We start from the raw sequence: 20,216 nt of genomic DNA, 5'->3' as shown, positions 1-20,216 counted from the left end.
CTGGTTAGTTCTGCTGTCTGGGCTTGGGTACCTGGCTTGGGCCCAAATCATTTCAGTTCAAATAACTACTACAGCCAGGCATGGTGGCGCAAGCCTTTAATCCTAGCACTCAGGAGGCAGAGGCAGCCAGGTTGCTGTGAGTTCGAGGCCAGCCTGGTCTACAAAGCAAGTCTACGACATCCAAGGCTACACAGAGAAACCCTGTCTCGAAAAACCAAAACAACGACAACAAACCCCCCCCCCAAAACAAAAAAATAACTACTACAACTCCTATGTTCCTGGCTTCACCTTTCATCTTGTGATAGTCGAGGATAAGCATCTGTAGGTCACCCTCAGGTAAGAGGGTGGAAGGACTGATGGTGTTAGGTGTCTCAAAAAGCAAGGCCAGTACATTTAGTTAGTCCAGAACCATGGACTGTGTTGCATTAGGTCTTTCTTTTCATTTTTGCTAGTGGTGTTGGCTATAGGTTGAAATTTACAGCCTGAATGGCACGTCCATCATGGAGTCAATTGTACTAAGGTCTGAGGCCCTGATACACCTAGCATGAGAAGGGTAAAAGCCAGGCTCTTGGGCATACGATGTGACTAAAAATGTGCTAATGACTCAGTGAGCCCTGCTTTCTGCAGAAATAATGAACTTCTGATGTGAACCAACTGATGAAGGTCAGGCTTCTTTCATGTGCCGTATTATGGGGCGGATTCCACCTAGCAATATGCTATGCAGACATCTGTCTTTCTTTTCTTCCTTCCTTCCTTTCTTTTCCCTGAGACAGGGTTTCTCTGTGTAGCCTTGGCTGTCCTGGAACTCTCTCTGTAGACCAGGCTGGCCTCGAACTCACAAAGATCCACCTGCCGCTGCCTCCTAAGTGCTGGGATAAAGGCTGTGCAGCACCGCCACCCAGCTTACTTAAACATCTTTTGTCTATTCTAACTCATTACACTGGTCTGGACTATTTGGCAGCCACATGCTCTGTTACCTGGCATCTAGTCTCCCCCTGGCTGCTCCTGCTCCATGCATGTCCTCCTGGAAACTCTCTCAGGGCGACTTCCTCATGGCCACCTTTTCATGCTCTCCTGGCTTCTACCTCTCCTTTCCCCTCTCCCCCACCGAGGACCTCCTAAGTGGGATCAGAAGTCCAATCTCAACTCTCTGCGCAGCTGTTGGCTGTTCAGCATTTCATTAACCAATCAGAGATGATGGAGAACATTTTTTTACACAACACTGAGACAGGAGATTCTTAAATAATGACAATGCCCACAGGAGGACTGCGACCAGATCTCTGGGCACAGAAATTAGCATCTGAATTCACAGTGCACAGAACCATCCCCCAGCACGCTCATTTCTGCTCATACAGGGCCAGAGCTGGGCACAGGTGGCTAAAGTCCTGGGTCCTCCCTATTTTAGACCCACAATCCTCGGAAACACTAAAGACCCAGGAGAAGTGCTTGCTTTCAGTACTGCCTAGATTTTAGCTCCAGATGACACTGCGGTTCTATCGCTCTATCGCATCCTTATTACAGAAAGGAGGCGTGCGAAGCGAGGGAAAAGAGTTGCTATGGGAGGCCTCCCTGATCCCTGGGGAAACAAGAACAACTGGTTTTTTGTAGGAGTTCATTGAAAAGGTTGGCTCACCCACGGCCGTGAGTGAGGAAGCCAATGGTGTCGGTTCAGTGTCGCTGTGATTACTACCCTGGCATTACCCACTCCAACAGCAGCAGCGCCTGCTATCAATTCACCCTTGTTACACCTTTTAGTAATCTTGTACCTAGTGCGGTTTTCTCACTGATGACTTATGTGCTTAGTGGGTTTCTTCCCCCATGGATGAGGCTGGAACCAGACAGGTCATATTCTTTTTTTGTTTTTGTTTTTGTTTTTGTTTTTGTTTTTTGAGACAGGGTTTCTCTGTATAGCCTTGGCTATCCTGGACTCGATTTGTAGACCAGGCTGGCCTTGAACTCACAGCGATCCGCCTGCCTCTGCCTCCCGAGTGCTGGGATTAAAGGTGTGCGCCACCACACCCAGGTCATATTCTTGAACCCCAACTGTCCCGGAGCCCACTATGTAGCCCAAACTTAGGCTGTACTTAAAGTAACCCACCTGAATGTGGGCATCACAGGCTTAAGCTACTGCACACGATCTTATTTGTGGCTCTTTAAGATTCATTTTTTCAGGCCGGGCGTGATGGTGCAGGCCTTTAATCCCAGCACTCTGGAGGCAGAGGCAGGCGGATCATTGTGAGTTCGAAGCCAGCCTGGTCTACAAAGTGAGTCCAGGACAGCCAAGGCTAACACAGAGAAACCCTGTCTCGAAAAACCATAAATAAATAAATAAATAAATAAAGTAATTAATTTTAAAAAAAGATTGATTTTCTTCAGAAGAAGGTGGATCGCTGTGAGTTTGAGGCCAGCCTGGTCTACAAAGCAAGTCAAGGACAGCCAAGGCTACACAGAGAAACCCTGTCTCAAACAAACAAACAAACAAATAAACAAAAGATTCATTTTCTCAGGCTGGGCGTGGTGGCGCATGCCTTTAATCCCAGCACTTGGGAGGCAGAGGCAGGTGGATTGCTGTGAGTTCGAGGTCAGCCTGGACTACAAAAGCGAGTCTAAGACAGCCAAGGCTACACAGAGAGAAACCCTGTCTCGAAAAAAAAAAAATAAATTCATTTTCTCAGCTGGCCGTGGTGGGGCACATTTTAATCCCAGCATTCAGGAGGTAGAGGCCGGCAGATCTCTGTGAGTTAATGGCCAGCCTGGTCTACAAAGTCCTGGAGTCCAGGACTACAAGGCAAACCCTATCTGGAAGGAAAAAAAAAATGACTTGGTTGCCAGAAAAAGGACCCAGCTGACCTTCTCCCTCAGCCAACATCTCCTCTAAACAGTCCTCCTTCCTTACACGATCTCAAGAATCCCTCAAAATGAATGTCCCTCCCTTCTACTTCCTGTGCGTCTCTCTATCCCTCCTCCTGACTTCCTCTTACTCCCTATGATTCTTTCCTATGTTCAATTCCTGTTGCTTGCTTCTACCTCTTGACATACTTTATTTAACCTTGTGTATAATATTCAAGCAGAAAGCTCTTTGATTAAAGTGTCTGCTAGGGCTGAGCCACACCACAACCCGAAACAGGTTTTTCCAGCAAACAACAGAATCTTGGGGTTCATAGTGTGATCAAATATCCTGCAACAGTAGAGTGCTGTGAGTTCGAGGCCAAGCTGGTCCACAAAGCGAGTCCAGGACAGCCAAGTCTAACACAGAAAGACCCTGTCTCAAAAAACAAACAAACAAAAAACAAAACAAAACAAAAAAAGAAAGAAAGAAATATCCTGCAAGCCCCCTGGGAGGCAGAAGTAAGATCTGGAACTGAAGACCATGTTCTGCTATGTAGCAAGTCTGAAGCTAGTGTGGGTTATGTGAGGTCCTATCACATATGGAGAAATTAGAGAACTTGTGTTTTCAAAATGGGGAGGTATAACAATAAAACTGCTGTAGAAAACAGGTAGTGCTGTGTATACGTGTTGTAATTTTCCTACACAGTCCTGGCCATCTGGGAACTCACTATGTAGACAATAAAGGTTCAGGAGTCAGATGCTGGGGTGAAAGCCTGCTAGCTCAGAGAGGCAGAGGGAACACCCAGCTGACCTTCCTCCTCAGCTGACATCCCAGAAGGAATATCCCTTCTCAAACAAGATTCCTCAAATTGTATGTCCCTCCCTTCTACTTCCTGTGCATCTTTCTATCCTTCCTCCTGACTCCCTTTCACTCTCTATGGTTTTTTCCTATGTTCACTCCCTGTCAACTGATTGCTCTATCTCTTGACCTATGGTTGACTTCACCTAATCCTGCTTACAATATCCAAGCAGAAAGCTCTTGGATTAATGATGTGTATGTATGTGTGTAGTGTTTTGTTTGTTTTTTGAGACAAGGTTTCTCTGTTTAGCCTTGCCTGTCCTAGAACTCATTCTATAGACCAGGCTGGCCTCAAACTCTGCTTCCTGAATGCTAGGGTTAAAGGCATGCGCCAATGCTGCACAGCTAAAGGTGTGTGTTAAGGCTGAGCCACACCACAGCTAGAAATGGGTTTTTCCAATAAATAAGACAATCTTGTGGCTCAAGGTATGATCAAATATCCTACAACACACAAACATACTAAATAAATAAATTAATTAATATATTAAAATAATAACCATAAAAAGGGTGGATTATTAAATCTGATCTTCAATTATAGAACTACTATCATTCTCAAAAATAGGAAGCTGGGCATGGTGACGCATACCTTTAATCCCAGCACTCTGGAAGCAGAGGCAGGTGGATTGCTGTGAGTTTGAGGCCAGTGTGGTCTACAAAAAGTCCAGGATAGCCAAGGCTAACACTGAGAAACCTTGTCTCAAAAAACAAAAACACAAAAGAAAACAACAACAACAAAAAGGTCAATTTTGATACATTGGTATAGAATTCTCTATATTGATACAAATTTAAGGTGTTATTGGTATAAATATTGGTATAGTGATATAAATTTAAAGTTAATGTGTGTGTGTGTGTGTGTTTCAATTCAGGTATGAGTGAGCTGTTGGGCCTATACAATTCTACAACTTACTTATAAATACAAGATTTACTTCCAGTACTTTCTTTCTTTCTTTCTTTTTTTAGGTTTTTCGAGACAGGGTTTCTTTGTGTAACAGACCTGGCTGTCCTAGACTTACTTTGTAGATCAGGCTGGCTTTGAACTCACAGAGGTGACTTGCTTCTGCCTCCTGAGTGCTGGGACTGAAGGTATGTGCCACCATGCCCTGCTTACTTCCAGTATTTTTTTTTTTGATCATTTTAAATCAGTGTTTATTGTTTAAATATCTGTGTTGTTTATACACAGTATGCACCATTTTTTAGTTGGAAACAGGATACTTTTGAAACTGTCGAGTTGGTTATTGTTTGAGAATTTTATTATTTTATTAATTTATTTATTTAACCTCCAGTACTTTTAAGGCTGCTATTACAAACTATTTAGGACAATTATGTAATGCAAGTTAACAGTAAATCAAACTCATGATCATGTCAGAAATTAGTGTAGTTTATTACAAAAATATGCACCCTAGGTTAAACAGATAGTAAATAGAAACAAACAATGTTTGCCTGTTCAGATTTACTACAGATAAATAGATACACAGGCGATAGATAGATAGATAGATGATTATGCATTATGTAAATGATAGATAGAAGTCTTCAAAAACCTCAGAGCCCTACAGAATATGCCATTTAGAAATGCTTTCAGGGTTCTTTGACAAGACAGGTCAACTCCTGGCAGTACCCAGCCTACTAAAAAGAAGACATGAGCATCAGAAAACCTTTCATGTGGCAAGCCAGCCATCAGCACAAAGAAAATGCCCTCGTTTCTACCACAGACAGAATTCTGCCTAAAATGGGCAAGCTTGGGTGCAGGCCCAGTTGACTGCTGAACTCGGCCAAGACACGGTTAGCAAGCCCTTCATAGTTCCTGCTTTACAAATATGTCTGTTAGATAGAGACACTGGGACAGAAGGCTGAAGACGATGCTCCAACACTATAGAGAGATTCTGGGTGGCTGGCCAGGCAGCCTGCTGTCTGTCAATTTTTTAGTTTTGGAAGCTGCTTACCTGCACTTCCTGTTTACTCAGATAATAATTTTATTCATTCTCGTCTCTGATGGGGTTGACGAAGAAATAGTCATAGTTTTACAATTAAGGTTAGTTGCTTAGGAGTTAGGAAGATGTTGTAAGGTCTAGATACATATCTTTAGCTTGATAGATACAAGATATGATAGAAAATAATTTAGGTACAAAACCTTAGACTCACCAAGACAGTATTTTCTTCAAGGTTGCCAAATAAATATAAATACATACGTTATGTCTCTAAGTCTTACTTAATGGTTTTTATAATTTTTGTTTGTTTGTTTTTGTTTTTTCCAGACAGGATTTCTCTGTGTATCCTTGGCTGTCCTGGAGTCACTTTGTAGACCAGGCTAACCCTGTCTCAAACCAGCTGCACCCTGACCTCTCTCCTTAGGCTAAATTCTCACTTAACTTCTTTACAATACAGATGTTTTTTGGTTTTGTTGTTTTTTGTTTGTTTGTTTATTTTAAGACAGGGTTTCTCTGTGTAGCCTTGGCTGTCCTGGACTTGCTTTGTAGACCAGGCTGGCTTTGCACTCACAGCGATCCACCTGCCTCTGCCTCCCAAGTGCTGGAATTAAAGGTGTGCGCCACCAAGCCCAGCTTACAATACAAATGTTTAAAGTCAGCATTCCAACTTAGATCTCTTAGATCTAGATTTTTAAAAAATAAACTCAAGTTGTTCAAACTTTTTTTTTTTTAAAGACATCATTCCCTAACTTCCAAGTAGTTGCACTCTGTTTCGGCTCCTTTCAGAAGAAGTTAAATTCTCTGTCTTGGTCTCTACCGGTGAACTACAGGAGAATTTTATAGGTATTTAGAACAGGTTTTCCTACTACCTGCAGTGGGAACTAAAGGTGAACTGTATTTCTTCTTGCTTGTCACTCTTCCAAGATGTACTGAAATGCAACATGCAAGTGAGATGCAGTCATTATCAGCGTGCTGTGAGAACAGCCGACAGAACCAGCCATTCAAAAGGAAACCACCTCACTTAATGGCGGGTAGGAACTGCAAACACCAAAACAGCCCTATTAGGTATCATTGGGTACACTAAGAAATATGGCAATCCTGATTAATTTGTAAATCTCCCGGCAGGAAGGAGAAAAGGACGATAAAAAGTTTAGGTGAGGGCTTTTAATGACTACTCAAACATAACATGACTCATTGAAAGTTTCCAGTTAAAAATCCCTTCGGTTGGACTTCCCTAACCCAGGCCTTTACGGTTTTATTACTTTTTCCGCAAATGACTACCAAAAAGGAAACACGCTTCCTGCCAGCTTTGAAATGTGCGACAAACTCTGGCTGCGGGTGGAGAGAAAGGGAGCAAGGTGCACACTGAGGCAGTAAAGGACTTGAAAAGGGAGGAGAGAAAAAAAAGCTGCCCTAGCTTAGGCCTGCGGTGCGTGTCCTTATGGGCTGGGTGGATCCAGGCCGCGTGCTGAAAAGCCCAACCCACCGCCCTGCCCCTGCCCCCACCCTGCGACAGATGGGCCACCAGACCTCTGCCTTCTCGCGCTGCCTGCCGGGAGCTCCAGCTGCTTCCGGTGACGCTTGCTCACTGAACTCCGACTCCCGTCGGCCCCCGAGAAAACCGCAGCGGGTCTGCGCGGGTGCCGTCGGAACTTGTAGTTTAGCTGTCGGCTGAGCTTGGTAGGCGGAAACGCGGGCGGTCATAGCTAGGAACTACCGAGGCGAAGGTACGGGTGGTACCGAGGGGTCAATCCACGCCAAGCGTGGGGTTGGCGGTGAGGCCGGCGGCGGTAGTTGGGGTTGGGTGGGAGGAGATCCTTTCGCACACACGAGGAGGGTTGAGCCGCTGTCGCCCCGGTCAAGAGTGCCCAGTCTGGACTGTAGCTGCCGCCCAAGACGCCGAGGAGTGAGTCGTTGGCCGCCAGCCCCTCTGCCTTGCCGTCCTCCCTGGGTCAGCGCGGCCTGCTCCTCCCCGATCGGCCGCCCCCGCCTCCATTTCCCGCCCTCTCTTCACCACACACACGGCCCCCCCGATCATGGATCCCAGCAGCGGCGGCGGCGGTGGCGGAGGCGGCGGCGGCGGCGGCGGGAGCAGCAGCAGCAGCAGCGACTCCGCGCCTGACTGCTGGGACCAGACGGATATGGAGGCCCCCGGGCCGGGGCCTTGCGGCGGCGGCTCCATGGCTTCGGTGGCCGAGGCGCAGCGTGAGAACCTCAGCGCGGCCTTCAGCCGGCAACTCAACGTCAACGCCAAGCCCTTCGTCCCCAACGTCCACGCCGCGGAATTCGTGCCGTCCTTCCTGCGGGGCCCGGCCCAGCCGCCGCCATCCCCAGCTGGCGCGGCCGGCGGCGACCACGGAGCGGGCAGCGGCGCGGGAGGCCCTTCGGGTAAATTGCCGGGCTGGGCATCCCCACGGCACGGGCGGCGGGCTAGGGCCGGAGGTCCGCGGTGGGGTGGGTAGAGAGGACGCGCGGCCGGCCGGCCGGGCTGGCACGTGGGGCGCTGACAGCGGCGCCGGCTGGCCTGGGTGGGGCGCCTCCAGTCCCATCGCTGCCCGGTTTGGGGCGCCGGGGCGGGAGGAGCAGAGAGACCAGGAGACCCGGCGGGGCTTGCCCCCCCCCGAAGGCCGCGGTTCACCCCCAAACAGAGGAACCGTATGGGACCGTGCCGGCCCTCGGCCAGTCTGTGCCACGAGGCCCAGAAGTGGGGATCGATGGGACCTGAAGTCCGGCAGCTGGACCTCGTGAGAGCCTAGGAGTTGGGGGACAAGGCTTGTCTCTTCTCCTGGCCCAGAGAGCTGCTCCTGCTGCAGTTTCTACTATTGGGACTGTAATTACGTTTTAAATATCTGTGGCACCGACCCGACCTGAAGGAATCCCAAGATGCATTGCAGGCTTGTGATCCGCCAGAAACTGTTGGCTGTCAATACAAAGACCTTTTTCACCCTTAACATTTTGAATACTTAAAAAGTTCAAAAATGTCAAGAAGATCACTTACTGGTAACATGTGGTAGCAAACCTCATTGACTTGTGTGCAGTTTTTAAGCGGGACTTTTTTTCTTCTGAGTGGCACGTTTGGCCTTTTTAATTGCTTTAAAAGTGTACACCTTATACAGGCTGCGTGCTATAAAAGCTTAGTTTGTGTTCGCTTAGTACACACTGGTAGTTTAGTCTGTTACTTGAGATACTTGACTATTTCTGATAACTTATTAGTTGTCACATGCAGTAGCTACTAGACACTTTCTGCCGGTTCAAGTTTCAGTCTTTAAACATCTTTTTACAAGCCGGCTGTGGAGTTATTAGCCTGCTTCCTGGTACTGGTTTTGTAGCAATGTCTATTAAGTGAATTTAAGTATTGCCTTCATGCTGGTGCTTATTTGAGTAAATGGGCTATTGTCTAAAAGAGAAAAAGAAAAGGGAGGGTTGGGGGGGTGGGGGGCGTTGGTGAGCCAGATAGTTTGAGCTCATTTCATGGGAGAGCATATTGTTAATTTCTATGGTTTAGTTCTGGACTTTAGCCTGGTGTGGAGGTACTCTGGGTAATGCCTATAGTCCCCGAACTCTCGAGGCTAAGGCAGGAGGACGCTGGGAGAATGGCATTATTACCCAGCCTCCCTCTCCCAGGTGTGGTAGTGCATGTCTCAGTAGTCCAGGCAGCTAGATCTTTAGGCTACCAGGACTATCTGGCAAAATCCAATAAATAAGTAAAAATTCTCTCAGAATTTAGTTTCTTGGGACGCTTGCTTCACTTTGATCTCCAGAGGTGAGAAGGTGTTTAGGAGAATGTTTTGTGAGGAGCATACGTAAGCAAGGTTTGTACTGGACTGTTTTTGGGGTGGATGGGGCAGTGAACTTTGGGGCTTTGCTGTGCAGGAGGGATTTGACATGCTTACCTGCCCTCTCCCAGGTCTGGGGATTTGACTGTTTTATTGACTGGCATTTCTTTTATTTGTGTGTGGTTGGGATTTTTCCTTTCAAACAAGGAAACTTAACTTTTAATTCTTTGCTTACATTCAGCTATTTGTAGCTTCCTTACAAATTGCTGAAAGTACCTGCTTCTGCCTTTACAGCTTCCATTTGTCCAGACATTTTTCCTTCTTGGCTCCCCTCCCTTCCTCTGGAACTCCCAGCATGGAGTAGGCTGAGTAAACTGCATTTACAGGCATTGACCAAATTTTAAAGGGTTAGCTATCCATAATGCTGCACCTTGGAATGCTCATTGTGAATGAGTAGGCATTACTTTTTTTTTCCTTCTTCTTCTTCTTCTTCTTCTTCTTCTTCTTCTTCTTCTTCTTCTTCTTCTTTTCTTCTTCTTCTTCTTCTTCTTTTCTTCTTCTTCTTCTTCTTCTTCTTCTTCTTCTTCTTCTTCTTCTTCTTCTTCTTCTTCTTCTTCTTCTTCTTCTTCTCTTTTTCTGGTCTCTGTGTAGCCTTGGCTGTCCTGGACTCACTTTGTAGACCAGGCTGGCCTCGAACTCACAGCGATCCACCTGCCTCAGCCCCCAAAGTGCTGGGGTTAAAGGCGTGCACCACCACACCCGGCAGGCATTACTTTTTATGCAGTAGGGTTTTTTTTTCTATCTGTTACTTGCTAATTTGTGGTTTTACTAAGTGTAGGGAAATGTTTATCAGAAAGTTCCTAAATTATATAGTGTGTGTGTGCTTTATTTTGGTCTTACTGTATGAATTGTTTCTACAAAATGATTATTATTATTTTTTTTTTTTCGAGACAAGCTCTCACAATTTAGCTCTGGCTGTTCTACAACTCTGTAGACCATGCTGGCCTCAAACTCACAAGAGATCTGATTCCTTCTGCCTCCTGAGTGCTGGAATTAAAGGTGAACACCATCACTGCCTGCTTAAAATTTTTTTGACTGTTCTGTGAGTAGAACACTAGAGAAACTGAGGTCAGCATGGGCTAGAATAAGAACCTGTATCTATTGAGAAGGAATAGTTGGGTGTGGTGGCACAGCCTTTATTCCCAGCACTCAGGGTGGGAGAGTCAGGTGGACTGATAGGAGTTTAAGGCCAGGCTGCTCTACAAAGTCCAGGACAGCCAAGTGTACACAGAGAAACCCTGTCTCAAACCAACAACAACAACAAATGAACAAAAAGAAAAAAAAAGAGAGAGAGAAGAAGAAGAAGAAATAATATAAGCATTCTGTGTGTGATGTGAATATTGCCTACGTAGAGGTCTAGAGCTATCTAGAGACAATGAGTATGGGAACTTCAGGTCCATAAAATGCTGCAATCAGTGAATCTTGCTTGGGAAAAGCAGAAAAAACAAATGGTAGGAACACCTAGCCTGTAATTTACCAAGGGGATCCCATATAGTTTGGATGGTAAGGATGGTCCATAAGGTATATGGCCTGTCTCCTTTGTTATTAACCTGGACAGGACAGCCAAGGCTACACAGAGAAACCCTGTCTTGAAAAAACAAGCCAATGGGCTGGAGAGATGGCTCAGAGGTTAAGAGCACTGTCTGCTCTTCCAGAGGTCCTGAGTTCAAATCCCAGCAACCACATAGTAGCTCATAAGCATCTACAATGAGATCTAGTGCCCTCTTCTGGCCAGCAGGCCCACATGCAGTCAGAACATTGTATACATAATAAATAAATAAATCTTTAGAAAAAGAAAAAGAAAAAACAAAACAAAACAAAAAAGATAGGATCTTTAATGAGACTGGAGCTAGGCTGGCAGTAAGCTCCAGTGATGCTCCCACCTCTGGTCCCCCAGCACAGAGGTTACATGCACCTGTGCCCATAGTATCACGGTGCTTTTTAAAGTGAGCACTAGGCATTTGAACTCAGGTCTTTGTTGTCGTGGAACTGTACTCTGTAGACCAGGCTGTTCTTGAACTAGCAGAGATCCACTTGACTGCCTTCTAAGTGCTGGGATTAAAGGTGTACCTCTCCATGGGCCAGCTTGAGCTGAGGTCTTACACAATAAGCTTGCTTTCTCTCCCCCCCCCCCCCTTTGGTTTTTCGAGACAGGGTCTCTCTCTGTAGCCCTGGCTGTCCTGGACTCATTTTGTAGACCAGGCTGGCCTCAAACTCACAGTGATCTGCCTGCCTCTGCCTGCCAAGTGCTGGGATTAAAGGTGTGCACCATACAGCAAGCTTTCTGATATATTGAGTCATCATATCTGCCCAGCTGCCCAACGTATGTTTTTGATTTGGGTTTTGTTTTACAATTTAAATATCTGCAGCAATAAAGATGTAAAGATGTTCACAGGCCCGATTGAAACACTAGCTAGAGGACAGGCAGTAGGAAGAAGTTGGTGGTGACCATTGTTTCCAGAGAGACACAGTGATGAGCATTAGAGTTTGGTTCTTGGTCCATGCTTTCAAAACGGACAGCTGAACATGAGGGTTAGGGAGCACTACCTAGTATTAGGGTGAGCAGCTGTTTGAACTGGAAACAAACTTTTGAAGGATGTTTTATTTAGTGATGTTGGTGTATAGTTTATTGCCTTGCTGTGTTCCTTGTATTTTACTTTTTTGAAGCTGTACTATATGGACAGAGCAGGCAATGGCTTAGTAGGTAAAAGAACTTGCCAGGCAAGCCTGATGACCTGAGTTCGATTCCTGAACCCACACAGAACCAACTCCACAGAGCTGCCCTAGGACTATCATACACAAGCTGTGCCCTACACACACACACACACACACACACAGAGTAATTGCTCAGTGGTAGAGTGCTTGCCTAGTAATCAAAAGACCCTGAGTTAGGTTTATATCCTTGGCACTATAAGGAAACAATATTCAAAATTTCTCAAGGTACGTTAGGGAAATACTGTAGAGAAAAATACAAGCCTTGATTTACTTGCTTTTGTTTGTCAGAGAAGAAATATCTTAAAGGTGTTCAAAATAGAATTATCTTTCTGGTTGAAGAGAGAGGAATGAAAAAGACTTAATAAACTTTTGGGGTGAGTTAACATAGAATGGAATTTTTTGAAGTGGAATTTTTTGTTCCACTCTAGCAGTAAACAAGCATTTGCCTGTCTAACGGATGCAGGATGCTGTGCAAGGCACTCAAAGGTGGGTCTGGGAGGAATATCAAGATAATGAATTATGGTCTTTGAAAGAGTCTAGAAAGAAGCCAAGTAAGTTTACAGTAGTGGAAGACTCCAGATGTGTAGAGACGCAAGAGATCCTCAAGCATGGTGGCTCACGTCTTTAATCCTAGCACTGTGGAGGCAGAGGCAGGTGTATCTCTGAGTTCGAGGCCAGCCTGGTCTACAAAGCAGTCCAGGACAGCCAAGGCTACACAGAGAAACCCTGTCTGGAAAAACCTTTAAAAAAAAAAACCCGAAACAACAAAAAATTCAGGATCCCTCAATAAATGGTTTCAACTTTGTCCTCTTAATGATAAAGTTACAGATATGTCTGTTTCCTGCCAAGTGTTCTTCATTGATGCCTTGGTTTCTCTTTGAGGCAGGATCTCATTTCCCAGGCTGGACTGGAATTCACCTCTCCTTGCCTCAGCCTCCCAAGAGCTGGGTTACTGTCAACTTTTCCAGGAGTTTGGCAAAGTAGAACATTACCTTTCTTACTGCTTGATTCCTTCTTAAGCAAACATCAGTATGTTTGGTTTGGGTACCAAAAAGTTTTGTCCTTGTTTTCAGTAGATTTTAACAAAGTAATTTGATAGTAGATATAGTTTTATTCATAAACAGCTTTGTTCTAAAGGGAACTTGCTACTGTTTCACATTGTAATTCTTCCAACACGTAAGAACCCACTAAGCATCTTCCATTACTGTAGCTCGGGAGTGGTTACGCTTAGTGCTCAGACAGGTTCTAACTAGATGATTCTCATCACTTAAAGGAAAAAAAAGCAAAAGTGCATATTACTGAGCAACCTGTGCCCATCTTTGGGTGGTTGATTTTGGTGGTAGGAAAATATTTTCTATTTTTGTATCTTGTTGATGCTATCTGAATGGCTTTGGTATGTATTTTAATATACTTTTTAGCAGTTTTTGAAGTAGATGAGACATAAATCTTAAGCATGGCCTTTTTAGAAGTACGTAAAATGTAGTGGAGTTTGTTATGCTACAGAAAATCATATCAGGTTGATGGCATTGCTTTAATGATATAATAAATAGATTCTTTGAATGTTAGAGTCCAGCAGAAAGTCTGCCTTAGTTTTGGATAAAATAATTGAAGCCCAAGCTGGGTGGTGGCACACACCTGTAATCCCAGCATTCAGGACGCAGAGGCAGGCGGATCTCTTGTGAGTTTGAGGCCAGCCTGGTCTACAAGTGAGTCCAGGACTACAAGAGAAACCCTGTCTGGAAAAACCAAAGGGGGGAAGAAAAGAAATAGCGATATATTGGTAAGATTATGCCTATGAATAAATGGAAGGATAGGCTCTGGCTTCAAAGCTTATTTTAAAGATAGCAACTCCTAATCACAAGGAAAAGTCCTTGTATCTAAATTAACACCAATCTCTTTTAGACTTTTTTTCAAAACCAGGCCCGTGGATTTCGTCATTATCTCCATCATCTGTTTCAGAAGAGCAGAATCGTGCCAGGCAGTGCTCTAGTTTCAAGTAACATAATCGCCTCTTCCTGCAGTCAAGAAAATGTTAGTGTAGATGGCTTTGGACTGTTTTGTTCGCCTTTGTACCTTTACGCTCCCACTCTTCTTCCTCCCTACCACTTTCTTTTGAGTCTTTTACCTGGTGCCCAGGCTAGCCTTGGTTTCTTGGGCTCTACTTCTGAATCCCAAGTACCTGGGATTTCAGGTGCTCACCACAGTGCTTTGGCTTGTTTACAGGGTCTTACTATGGTAGCCTTGCTGGCTTTGAAGTCACTATGAATTCCAGAGGCTCGCTTCACCATCTAGCTGCCTATTCATGTTTAGAGTATTTGGGAATTAGGACATTTTTACGTGTTCAGCAGACATTGTTCTGTTGTTTTCTAGTATTGCCTGTAGGAGGAAACTATCTCAACGTGTAATTTTGGTGAGATCGTTTGAGTGCTAGAGATATTTAGGTCTTTATTTAAGCTATACTTCAAAACTTCCTGAGTAAGGCACTTCTGTAAACCTTGCTTAAGAAAGCTGGCACATTCAAAGTGGTTTTTACTGTACTCAGTCTTTAAAAAAAAATTCAGTGACTCTATGATGTGGGGTAAGACGTGCAGAGCATCAGTGTGAACCTAAGTGAAGCTGGGTCTGGAGGCACACGCCTAAGACCAGGAGGAGGGCCGCCTGTGCAAAGCTAGCTTGGGCTATACTGTAAGCTTAAGGTCAGTCTGAACTACAAGGTGAAACCCTGTCTTTAAAAGAAAAAGAAGTGGAGTGGAGTGTTGGGGCACACCCCTTTAATCCCAGCACTCAGGGAGGTAGAGGCAGGCAGATGTCTGTGAGTTCAAGGCTAGCCTGGACAGCCAAGGCTACACAGAGAAACCCTGTCCCAAAAAATCAAAAAAAAAAAAAAAAGGAGGAGGGAGCCAAAGGAGACAGAACTCAGTGCAGTAGGTCAAAACAAAGGACCTACCACATGAGCCTGACAACCTGATTTGATCCCCAGAACCCATGTTGAAAAGCCAGACATGGTGCTGTGTTTCTCTAATCCCTACATTCCTATGGCAGAATCAGAAGCAAAAAATAGGAGAATCACCTGCAAGCTTATGAGCCAGGCTAGCTTAGAGTACATAGTGCAACCGATCAAGAAGACCCTGCCTGCAGTAACATGTGAGGCAAGAGCTAACTCTTAAAACGTTGTTCTCTGACCTGCATGACATCTGCTTGTGTCATCTGTCTCTGTCTGTCTCTCCCTCTGTCACATACACACAAAATCAACCAGTTAATACATACAGGACATACAGGCAGATAGATTTCTGTAAGTTCAAGGCCCTATCTCGGGGGGTGGGCCGTAGAGGGGAGAGACTGCGGAAGAAACCTGAAAAGAAAGGAAATACCGCTGTAGTTGCAATAAATTAAATGTTCTGGCTAGGCAGTGGTGGTGCACGCCTTTAATCCCAGCACTTAGGAGGCAGAGGCAGGCAGACCTCTGAATTCAAGCACACCTAGTCTACAGAGAGAGAGTTCCAGGACACACAGGGAAACCCTGTCTTGAAAAACTAGGGGGGAAATTAAGTTTTATACCAGGTGGTTGTGAGCTACTGTGTGCGTGCTGGAACTGAACTTAGGTCCTCTGTAAGAGCAGCAAGTGTTCTTAACTACCGGGCCCTTCCCACTTCTTTTAAGGTTTATAACAACAGGTTAATGTTAGCTAGTTCTTTCTTCCTCATAATAGAATCGTGTGTGTCCGCGCGCGCGCATGCATATGTGTGCATATGTGTGGAGGCCCGAGGTCAAGTGTCTTCCTCAATTGGTCTCCTGGGTTTTTGTTTTTAAACGTGTTTTCTTTTATGAGTTTTTCACCACTGATTTGACTAGACAGGCTAAGCCAGCAAACCCATTCTCTGCCATCCCCATGGTGGGATTACAAGCATGCGCCACCATGTGGGGCTTTTTCTGTGTGGCCTTGAGGTTGATCCCTCTCAGGTCCTCACCTGAGCAAGTGCTTTTCAGTGAGCATGGCCCAGCCCTAGGAGAATCACTTTAATTTGGGATACATTGCTCTACCACTGAACTACACCCCCAGTGACCAAACTCAGATCAGGCTTTCGTGGCAAGTGCCTTTACACATCAGTCCTAATGCCCCTGCCTCTGGAGTGGCTAAGGATTACAGGTGTGTACTGCCACACCTGGCCTTTTCCATTTTGAAGAAAAGTTTAAGGGTAAGGAAAAATTACCTTCTCACCAGAGAAAGCCATGTAGTAATGTGCAACTGAAGATCACAATTACCAAGTAATTTTTAATTTTTTTAAAAGATTTATTTAATGTATATGGATACTTTGTCTACATTACATCTACACATCAGACAGTTGTGAGCTGCCATGTGGGTGCTGGGAATTGAACTCAGAACCTTCAGAAGAACAGTGCGTGCTCTTAAGCACTGAACCATCTCTGTAGCCCTATTTTTAAAAAAAAATTTTTTTTTCCTTTTTAGATTTTTTTGAGACAGAGTTTCTCTGTGTAGCCTTGACTGTCCTGGACTCCCTTTGTAGACCAGGGTGGCCTCCGACTCACAGCATTGCACCTGCCTTTGCCTCTTGAGTGCAGGGACAACAAGCCTGTGCCGCCACCACTGCCCAGCCAAAGTAATTTTTCAAAGGCAGAGTCTCCTTAAGTAGCCCTGACCAGCCTGAGATTAATTAGACCAGGCTGGCCTGGAGCTCAGTGTTCCTCTTAGCCTCTGTCTTCCATGTATGGATTATAAGCAGGCACTACGGGTTTGTACAGTCTTTACATGTTGATTGTATATTATTTTAAACTTTGAAAAAGTCCTATGGCATAGATACAATATTTGCTACCTAATACACAGGCACACCAGGATTGACTGTACTCCTTTTCTAAATTACACAAGCGCCATTTTGCTTTTTTTTAACAGTAACCCAAGCATATTACATGTTAAATGAACGAAATTTGTTGAGACAGGAAAACTACTAAGATGACTAGTAGAGTAACACTTGCGATATCCCTAACTGTAACTGAACATTTCAAAATCTAAGTGTGCTTCACTTGACTACCTAGGTCCTGACACTCCGTTTACACTTACAATAGATAGCTAAGACTAGAAGGAAGCTTTCCGAGACCTCCTCCATGGGTTCTTTCTTTCTTTTTTGTTTGTTTTTTGAGACAGGGTTTTTCTGTGTAGCCCTGGCTATCCTGGACTCGCTTTGTAGACCAGGCTGACCTCGAACTCACAGAGATCCCCTGCCTCTGCCTCCCGAGTGCTGGGATTAAAGGTGTGCGCCACCACGCCCAGCTGGTTTTATTTTTCAAACTACCCTACATTTAAGATCATGAAGTTTACAGAGGGAATCAAGTGTCAGAATTTAATGAAGTACTTAATACACACCTCCTAATGCATGCCGTGATGAGATTAAAGGACTCAAAGGTTAGTTGACCGTAGCGTCCCACAATTTTCCATGAAACATTCAGACCTTTGATCACAAAAGCCTAATGACAGGGCTGGCAAAACTTGTGAGGCAATGCTTTTGGAATGAACCAGAAAGTGTTTTTTTGTTTTTGTTTTTGGTTTTTCAAGACAGGGCTTCTCTGTGTAGCCTTGGCTGTCCTGGACTCACTTTGTAGACCAGGCTGGCCTTGAACTCACAGCAATCCGACTGCCTCTGCCTCCCAAGTGCTGGGACAGAAAATGTTTTTTAAACCAAACATTTATATCCAGCTGTCACAAACGCACACTGAATCCTTTGTCATTCAGTCTCCTCTGGTATTACTCATAATGTGTTTGACACACACATTCTACTGGCGACTGATAAGCGTGGCCTTAACAGTTTGTCTAGATTCGGAGTCCATCTGTTGGCTCAGTGGTTACATGACATTAGGGCTTGCTTTCTTTTTTTTTTTTTTTTTTTTGGTTTTTTGAGACAAGGTTTCTCTGTGTAGCCTTGGCTGTCCTAGACTCGCTTTGTAGACCAGGCTGGCCTCGAACTCACAGCGATCCGCCTGCCTCTGCCTCCCGAGTGCTGGGATTAAAGGCGTGCGCCACCACGCCCGGCCTAGGGCTTGCTTTCTTAAATCCTCTGTGGTTCAGATGTAATAATGGAAGAAGTCAGAGACCATCCTATGCAATGAGGTTATGGCTTCAAATTTTCCAGCACTAACTCCATTTTCCAGAAACACACCTTTATGAAGTACTTTCTTTTTTCTTTTCTTTTCTTTTTTTTTTTCAAAGTATTTTCAAATGAAATAATTCTTTCTGGGAAATAGCTCAGTCAGTAAAGTGCCTTGTAAAGAACAAACCCCAAGTTCAATCCCCAGAAACCACATAAAAATGCCAGGCATGGGGGAAGTGTGCTTGGAATCCCAGCCCTGGGGACGCATTGTCGGCAGGGAAGAGTCTTGGCTCACAGGACAGCTCCAAGCCAATGAAAGACTACCTCAAAGGAGGTGGACAGTGTTCCCGAGAATGACGCCCGAAGCTGCCCCTAGCCGTGCCCCCGTGTCTGGAATCATGTGGATTTATTAGAAAGATGGAATGATTCTCTGTGGGCTTTATTCTTGTATGTTCTAGTAACTACAACAGTGTGTCCCACATTGAAGTGATCTCCTGGGCCGAGGATGTGGCTCAGCCTGAGAAGTACTCGGCTGCTCAAGTGTGAGGACCTAAGATAACCTAAGTGCACACATAAAAAGCCCATATAGTGACACGTGCTTACAATTCCAACCTCTGGAATGGTAGAAACTGGGCTTGCTGGCTTAGCCAGTCTAGTTTAATCAGTGAGCCCCAGGTTCAGTGAGAGACCTTGTCTCAGAAAGATAAGAGACTCAGTGCTTAAGAACACTTGTTGCTCCTACAGAGGACCCAGGTTTGATTCCCAGCAGCCACTTGGTGGCTCACAACCATCTGTAACCCCAGTTTCAGGGGCTCCAACAGTCAGACATATAGGGAACCTTGGAGTCGGCTCAAGATACCCCAGGACCAAGTTGTCAGCACAAAGGTTTATTTGTGCCAGAGGGACAGATGGTAGGGTTAAGGGACAGAGGGACAGGAGACAGAGCAAGAGGCAGAAAGGGAAGGGAACAAGGGACAGGGAGAAAAAGTGTAAGGAAGAGAGGGAAGGACTGTTTGCCCTAGAGAGGAACACAGGACTGTCTCTGGATGACAGACATAGCCCATAGGAAGATGGTGGGTTATAAAGGAAAAAGGGGAGACCACGTTAGGATGCAGTGTTTCATTTTAGATGGGCATGTTAATTAGGTGAGCCAAAGGGCGCTTTTGATTGCTGGACTTAGTAGTCAGCCCCAGGAAGAGGAAGTGACCAAATAAGGGAATGGACCTTGGTGGCCAGCTTTAGGAATGTGATCAGACAGAGGGAAGGAATTGGGGAGAAGGACAAGGCCTGCCAGGGCCACGCTCACCTTGCTCTGGCCAGAGTCCCTTCAGTGCGCATACATGCGTGCAGGCAGAACGCTCATACACCGAAGATGTAGCGAGTGTTAGGTCTTGGATTTGTCTAGTGTAGACAGACAACAGCAGTTGGAGTAGTAGTGATGATAATAAAGTTACTGCCCTTTATCAGAGATAGGAATTGTTTGCCTCCACATTTGATGGTATTGAAAACAGGTATTTGTTTGTTTTTCCCAAGCACAGTCTCATGTAACCAGGCTGGAACTCACCAGTTCTTGCCTCTGTTCTCCAAATTCTGTGATTACAAGCGTGTGCCACCACAGCCATGATTCTTGTAGGTGTTACTACATTCCGTGCAAAGGCTTTAAAAGATGACATTTCTAGCTGGGAAGTGGTGGCGCACGCCTTTTAATCCCAGCACTTGGGAGGCAGAGGCAGATGGATCGCTGTGAGTTCGAGGCCAGCCTGGTCTACAGAAGAGTTCCAGGACAGCCAAGGCTACACAGAGAAACTCCAACTTGAAAAACAAAAGAACAAAAAATGAACAAAAGATGACATTTCTAAGTTACAAATTCACTATTGTTGTATGTCAGATGACTTCAAATTCTTTGTTGTGTCTTTGCATCTTAGAAAATCTTCAGCAGTGTCATCGGTGC

General features: G+C 45.1%; 1 protein-coding gene across 2 annotated transcripts in view; it reads left to right on the top strand.

The window, feature by feature from the left end:
* Nucleotides 1-7,351: 7,351 nt before the first annotated feature.
* The window catches only part of GSPT1 (G1 to S phase transition 1), a 39,161-nt gene continuing 26,296 nt past the window's right edge, over nt 7,352-20,216 (top strand). For both annotated transcript variants that reach the window (XM_084763175.1, XM_084763174.1), the window contains exon 1: nt 7,352-8,001. In XM_084763175.1, the coding sequence (XP_084619301.1) occupies nt 7,650-8,001 (352 nt within the window). In that variant the 5' untranslated portion in view covers nt 7,352-7,649. The remainder of the gene's footprint in view (nt 8,002-20,216) is intronic.

The sequence above is a fragment of the Acomys minous genome, assembly GCF_964271855.1.
Source record: "Acomys minous genome assembly, chromosome: 16".
In the NCBI taxonomy this organism is placed as follows: Eukaryota; Metazoa; Chordata; class Mammalia; order Rodentia; family Muridae; genus Acomys; species Acomys minous.
Note: the sequence above shows the minus strand (reverse complement) of the source record. Positions and strands in the feature narration are given on the sequence as shown.